Raw genomic sequence first — 7,070 nt, 5'->3', positions numbered from 1 at the left:
ATCCTTAGCAAATATCGCTTTAAAAAAAAATTAAATAAAGGAGTTGTGCGGTTCTACTACGGCCTGCTGCTAACCCCCTATTTACATCCTGAAAGTTAGTTTGAAAATCCATGACTATGATATTCACAAAACAATTGGTTAATAAAACGAATGATGATGATGATGATGATGTTGATAAAATAGAAACGTAAGTCAGGCATACAATTCATTAACCCTTTGAAATTCTCAAATCGTGGCACAAAATCATATCAAACAAGAGCAACAAAGCAGAAGAAGAAAGGAGTGGAAGAAGATGATTCTTAATGAATTAAAGGGAATTTGTACTTATTTGGACGTGATGAAATTTATTGTGGTTTAAATAAAACATAACAATACTAGTGTTAGGTTTGATTAAAATTATTTTGGCATTAGAGAGGGTGTGTAGAATGAGATTGATTTTTAAATTTTGTTAAATGAGTGGAGAAAGTAGTAAAAGGTCCTCATAGTATCTTTTTTTTTTTTTTTAAAGGGTCAAAATCGCTTCACCTATTTTGTATTTTCACCTTTATCTTAAAATAAAATTGCTCAAATCTAGTTAATTAAATTCATACATTATGGACCAAAGGGTCTTTGACTCAGTGGAAGAGCCATTGCACTTATAACATTAAGAGCAAGGGCTTGAGCTTCCATAAAAGTATTATGAGGGTTAGTTTTAGTCATCTTTCAATTATTAAATAATTAAATAGAGATAATTTACTCCACTCACGAGAGGAGGTCCCAATCATATAATTTATTTATAAATATTAATTGTAATATATGATGTAATATCATTAACAATCTTGTATAACAGTTTTTCTAAAAAAAAATTCATACATTATGAGTTTGTGACAATTTATAACAACTTGGGTCGTAAAGGGCCCAAAATGAGTGGGCTCAAATGATATAATCATCAATCGTTGTACATATCAAGCCAACAGTTTATTTAGACCGGGACTATTGGCACCCTTTTAAAGTTCTAATAAAACTCCTCTTCTAAAAAAAACCCATTAATTAATTAGAAGAATTAATAATTTATAAGAATATATATGTTCTTCCAAAATTAGCCCTAATTCAATCTTTTTTCATCTTCTTTCTTTATGAAAGATGTCTTTTTCAAAAAAGAAAAAAGTAATGCTGCATTAACAGAAAATATTACGAGAGAGAACTACAAATTGCATAAGCTCATCCCCTAGCCAAATACACGACTAGCTATCATTTCAAACACCCCAAATTTCTTATCAACCTTTTCCTTAACAAAAGCAACGAGATTAAGCATGTTTTCATAAGTCGAGTCATCGACATCTACCAAGAAGTTGGCATGAACATTTGAAATCTCCTCTAGAGTCTTGATGAAATTGAGCATAGGTTAAAAAGATGACTCCCTAATTGGCTGGAGCATCCCCTTAGGGAAAATTTAGTTTTCTTATAATGTTCTTTTTATTTTTTTGATGAATTATTAATTTAAAAAAAGAATTTGTTCGCAAAGATAAAGAATCGATTTACTGGAATTGATATAGGGGCAATTTTGAAAGAATATAGATATGCTTATAAATAATGAATTATTTCCATCAGTAATGGAGTTCGTTTAGAAGAGGGGTTTTATCAAGACATTAGAGGGGTGCCAATAGTCCAACTCATTTATTTATTTTTTCAGTTTTAACTTTTAAAGAACGGGTCAAATTGAATTTGTGATGAGATCGAGGAGGGTTTTGAGATGGGCTTCCCTAACACACCACGTCATCAAACGGAGGCCAACTTTGGGCAACGGCATCGAACCCACAATGCCAACCGGAATAATACTCGAGCCTTGAATTGGTACCACGTGGACAGGAGGGCCCCACCCATAGTCAATCTGGTTGAATCCCAGTCGTCCCCACTCTGATATAAACAATGTTGTATAAGCCAGAGGTGGGGCGAATGGGTCCTCACCGTTCCTGGTAAAATCTCCATTCATGTACTTAGCAAATTCAACAGGTAGCTCGGCTTTTGCTTCTTGTATCAGTTTCACAACATCAACATTCGTCGCCTGTGTAAGCCAATCACTTGTTGTAGTAATAGTCACAGGAAAGAAGCAATTGCCGTAGAAGCCTTTAGGCAGTGGAGGGTCCAAAAGTTGACGGCAATTTGCAAAGAACACAAGCTTGAGTTGGGTGTTTGGCCCGAAGCTTATTGCTCTTGTTCTGTGCCTCCACAAACTGGCAGCTACAATTTCAAAGGCAGAGCATTTTAGGCCTGTTGAGTCGTAAAATTGTCGCTTGAGCTGGTTGATTTGATCCATTGGAATGTCTATGTTGGCATGCTCTAGCCGGTAACTGGGCATCGGTGGCGGTAAGTAATTGTGCAATAGTGTGGCATTTTCCAATCGAGTTTGAGGTGTTGATGGAAAGAAGTCCCTGTGCCACACTGGTGCCACCCTGGGATGTTCGAGGCCTCGAGCTAGCTCCCCAACAGCATTCAGAAATTGTGCAGCTCCTAGTCCATCACATATGCTGTGGCAGAATGTCAGCCCAATCACAAAACCACCACATGCAAATTGGGTCACCTGGAAACACGAAGTTACTTAATTTTGCATCAAATATTTTTAATTATTTGGCTTTTGCAGAGTTAAAATTGATATTTATCGTGGCTAGTAACTAATGCGTGCCTGCATTTGAACAAGGGGTTCGACGTCGCCGTCGGTTTTCGGAACGGAATCAGGAAGGAGCTGATCATAGGGAATGGATGTAACATCATTGAAGTAATCAACAGAATCCAGGGTACAAATAGCAGATGCCTCAACAAACCATGCACCGTCTCCAGAACATTCAACTTGAAACTGGCCTTGGCTAGACTCCTTTAGCCTTCCTGCCAGAGGGTAATAAGGAACCAATGCCCTAGACAAGGCTCCTTTTATAACATGTGCTGCTGCTTCAGGTTCAGGGCCACGTCGTTTAAACACGTGCAGTGTTCGAGCATTGCATCTTAGAACTGGTATTTGATCAATGGATGACAGGTCCAGCGTGCCAGATGGTGTTGGTGTGTGCTCGGCTGGCCTTACGAGGCTTCGGTTTGATCTGATTACGGGGAGAGCCATGAGGGAGCTTATGCAATAAAACTTTCTGATTCTGACCACATCGTTAGAGCATTGCTTGAATTCTTTTATACGGACCATATGCAGAGGATAGTGGAAGTTAATATTTTAAATAGGTGAACTTGACTTTAAAGTCTAATTCTGGTTTGGTAGTGTGAGACGATAACTTGGCAATGTAGGATTCCGTATGACTTGTGTTAGGAATTTTGTGCACGGTTATACCATCATTGGATTGAAAATTTGAAATGAATTATGTTCATTGTTTAGTAGTATTTTGGTGAAGACGGAATTGGTTGTAAACATAATTTTATTTTTCAAATTTAAAAAAAAATAATAATTTAGCTATCATATATAGATACGTTTATTTTATAAACTAATATTATTGAACACGTTGAAATTAGAATTACTAATTAAACAATAAAAAAACTTATTATTTTAGTAATTAAACAATCTCATTTTAAATTACAATGTATTTACTTATTAACTAATGAAACTTACTTATTAAATAATAAGGAACTAAACAAAATAATTCGAATGTCAATAAACTCTCACACTTTTTTCCTTGAAGCAAACAACCCCCTTATGTTTCAAATAGAAAAAGAGGAAATTATAAGTCAATAATTGCTTTCATAAACGAGAGAACGAACAAAAAAAAGTTAAATAACTGCTGCGCTGCAAACGTCATAACTCATACTGTATTTTATTTTTCTGCTAATTTTTTTTTTTTTTTTTTTTTTGGTTCCCTATATAAAAAGACATAACAGAGCAAGAAAGGATTTTCCTCTTACCTCTTTTTAATATGATTTTTCCCTCTATTATGCATATGGAACAATGACAGATTGTTTACAACGAAAGAAATGAGACAAGCAAAGCTAATAGAATAACCTGAAAAAGAAAAGAAAGGGCAAGGGCTAAAAATAAAATAGGGAACTGTCTCCATGAATTGGCTTTGTCGTCTTCTCCACCCCATCTCTGAATCTGATATTTTTTATTCCTTTTACCGGATGCTTTCCCTTGGGGCGCTCCTTTGGTCATTGTCTATCTCTCTAATGAGTATGTGACTGACATTCAAACATTCAAACGAGGCTCTATATGTACGTATAAACGGAGGCCGCGCTAAGAGTAATTTACATAAACTTAGAGATTGCATTTAATAACCTAAATATTGTTTGATTTAATGGTTGTCTTAAATTATTGAATATAACTGGTTAATGTGTGTATATATAATCTTTCTCTAGTCTAAGTGTCCTTATTTTTCTTTTTATGCAGATACATTTTTAAATTGTGAGATTTAAAAATAATAATTTTTAATTTTTTAAAATTGCATAGTGTGTTAACGTTAAAAAAAAAAAACGAATATATGCACTTGTGAATGATTATATATATGGATCATGAATATAGTAGGCTATGATGCACAACAATTCAAGTGGCTACATCTACATGGCTTGTGAACTGTCATGTGCCAATCAATAATTGAGCCGAGTTAGTATCTTCGCGTACGACGTCAGCTTCAAATTACCGTTTGGAATAAATTTTCAAGGCTTAAGCCTTAACGTCAAGATACAAAAAAGCGCAAATATATAATTTTTGTTTCCCTTATCAGTAGTTAGTTATTGGGAGAAAATGGCAAAACTCAGTCCTCAGCAAGATGTGTACCCGGGGAGAGGCGAGAGCCACCAATGAACTTGTCATGTTCACGGACCCACACCCACATCAATCTTATTTTGATGTGGGTGTGGGTCCGTGAACATGATAACCTGGCAAGAATATGATAGGGTTGGTGGCTTATGCGAACAACCAAAGCAACCAATCGTACTCAACATCATCAACCACTACCGCACACCCATCAGGCTTCTCGTTTAACCTTCACCACCTTCTCTTTTTACATTTTCTCTTTTTCTCGGATGGAACAAGAGCCTTTTCTCGGCTCCCAAACTCGACCCCAACACCAACTCGAAGCCATCCTTGAAGAAGAACACGACCATGACACGTTGCATACAGTCCCACAGTCTCTCTCCTCTCCACACATCTTCAACGAAATCGAAAACTTGGACCAACCACAATCACAAGCACCGCCTGAATCCTCAACAACCTGGAAACCCGGTTCGCTTCACCGGTCCAAGACTGCCCCAGCCTTGGTTGTTTTACGTGATGTGCAACAACAGACCTCCCAAGTTCCAAAGCCGAAGTCAGAGTCCAGTTTCATTATCAGACAAGCTTTTGTCTTGCTCTCTATTTACCTTTTTGTTGGTGTTGTTATATATTCCTTTAACACAGATCACTTCTCGGGTGTTGAAACTCACCCAGTCGTTGATGCTCTTTACTTTTGTATTGTCACTATGTGTACCATTGGTTATGGTGACATTGCTCCTTTAACACCGGCTACAAAAGTTTTTGCTTGTCTATTTGTATTGGTGGGATTTGGGTTTATTGATATTTTGTTAAGTGGGGTTGTGAACTATGTTCTTGATCTTCAAGAGAACATGATTTTAACTGGCATACAAATGGGCAAAGTGAAGGAAGGATTTTCAGCAAGGGATTATATTGTTGACGTGGCAAAAGGAAGGATGAGGATAAGATTGAAAGTTGGTTTGGCACTTGGCGTGGTGGTTCTGTGTATTGCTATTGGAGCTCTGATCCTTTTTTTTCTTGAGGATCTTGATTGGCTTGATTCGTTTTATCTGTCAGTTATGTCAGTTACCACGGTTGGGTACGGGGATAGGGCATTTAAGACCTTGCCTGGAAGATTTTTTGCTGCAATTTGGCTTCTGTTTTCCACCCTCATGGTTGCCAGAGCGTTTTTGTATTTGGCAGAGGCGAGAATTGATAAGAGACACAGGAGAATTGCTAAATGGGTGTTGCAGAGAGAGATCACCATTGATGATTTGCTTGCTGCGGATATGAACCATAATGGCTTCATCAGGTCAGGATTCTGAGCTTTTCTGTCTATAACAAATTTTGATATGTGATTGCTTTTCATTTATGGAATTACATACGTAGTTGCACGTTTATTAACAGAGGAATTTAGTGTATTCGTTGTGAAACTTAGATAATAATAATAATAATAATAACTAAAAAAAAATGATCTTTTAAGTAGCTTTTGTAATTAAATTTTTGAAAACTTAGGTCCATTGTTTTTTAATTGAAAATTTGTTTTCAGCAAATCAGAATATGTTATCTTCAAGCTTAAAGAGATGGGAAAGATTGGAGAGAAAGATATATCACAAATCTGCAATCAGTTTAACAGGCTTGATCCTAACAACTGTGGAAAGATTACACTGCCTGATCTCCTGGAGAATCATCTTTGACATGGGATGAATTATTTTTCGTTTATATTCTTTCCTGGAAGAGACATTGAAGTTGCAATGATCTTCTCGCCAGAAAAAGTAGATGACAAAAATTAAGTGTATAGTATTTAGCCTCTTAGGATAGGGGGGAAGATTGTAGTTTATCGACAACAAATTGCAGCTGGCTGCTGCATGAGTTGGTCATTGAAGGAGTATATAAACCTTAGTAATTCTTTTTAAGATAGTGCACCTTTTCGAAGAACAAGGAACTTGTAGAAACTGAACATTAGAAGAAAATATAATCCCATGGCTTCTGGGGAATTCTGATTTTAATTTAAATGATTTTGTGATCGGTGATATATGATACATGTGTCAATACTGTAATCACATACGGTGAGAAAATTTCAAACCTAGACAATGATCATCTTTTCTCTTCTTTTGTTATTGTATCTATCGGTAATTGAACTTGATAGCTTCAGACTCCAGTGAGAAATAATGCGTGAAAAGGAAAGAGAGGGACGTCTGTGTATTTTATCAGGTCCTTCATTGAGCGTCTGGATAAGAAATTGACGTGTTGCAGAAAGTAATGTTTGCTCTCTCTCGAACGTAGTCATGGTTTTCCAGAGCCACTAAGGATTTCGCTAGTAAATGATCACCTGGGCCTTTGTTTTTTTTTTCTTCTTTTAAAGCTTTAG

General features: G+C 36.4%; 2 protein-coding genes across 3 annotated transcripts; one reads left to right on the top strand and one right to left on the bottom strand.

The window, feature by feature from the left end:
- Positions 1-1,542: 1,542 nt before the first annotated feature.
- On the bottom strand, positions 1,543-3,320 carry LOC102616262 (acyl transferase 4). The gene is made up of 2 exons (XM_006492398.4): positions 2,663-3,320; positions 1,543-2,560 (listed from the first exon to the last, which is right to left on the bottom strand). Exons 1-2 carry the CDS (start codon positions 3,167-3,169, stop codon positions 1,694-1,696), a joined length of 1,374 nt encoding a protein of 457 aa, XP_006492461.3. The 5' UTR covers positions 3,170-3,320; the 3' UTR covers positions 1,543-1,693.
- A 1,527-nt stretch (positions 3,321-4,847) lies between these two features.
- Positions 4,848-6,811, top strand: LOC102627128 (two-pore potassium channel 5). Of its 2 annotated transcripts, none has more exons than XM_015525169.3 (2): positions 4,848-6,011; positions 6,257-6,811. In XM_015525169.3, exons 1-2 carry the CDS (start codon positions 4,876-4,878, stop codon positions 6,276-6,278), a joined length of 1,158 nt encoding a protein of 385 aa, XP_015380655.3. In that variant the 5' UTR covers positions 4,848-4,875; the 3' UTR covers positions 6,279-6,811. The 2 variants fall into 2 exon arrangements, with proteins under 2 accessions (XP_015380655.3, XP_006492412.3); XM_006492349.4 differs by having other exon boundaries at positions 4,853-6,011; positions 6,249-6,811.
- The last annotated feature ends 259 nt before the right edge of the window (positions 6,812-7,070 follow it).

The sequence above is a fragment of the Citrus sinensis genome, chromosome 3 (genome assembly GCF_022201045.2).
Source record: "Citrus sinensis cultivar Valencia sweet orange chromosome 3, DVS_A1.0, whole genome shotgun sequence".
Taxonomy (NCBI): Eukaryota; Viridiplantae; Streptophyta; class Magnoliopsida; order Sapindales; family Rutaceae; genus Citrus; species Citrus sinensis.
Note: the sequence above shows the minus strand (reverse complement) of the source record. Positions and strands in the feature narration are given on the sequence as shown.

Bases quoted from the DNA above. Each gene is read 5' to 3' on its own strand.
- LOC102616262 (XM_006492398.4), bottom strand. From the start codon at position 3,169: ATGGTCCGTATAAAAGAATTCAAGCAATGCTCTAACGATGTGGTCAGA. The intron at 2,561-2,662 runs GCACGCATTAGT...TCGTGTTTCCAG, and splicing joins AACCCCTTGTTCAAATGCAG to GTGACCCAATTTGCATGTGG.
- LOC102627128 (XM_006492349.4), top strand. From the start codon at position 4,876: ATGCGAACAACCAAAGCAACCAATCGTACTCAACATCATCAACCACTA. The intron at 6,012-6,248 runs GTCAGGATTCTG...ATTTGTTTTCAG, and splicing joins AACCATAATGGCTTCATCAG to CAAATCAGAATATGTTATCT.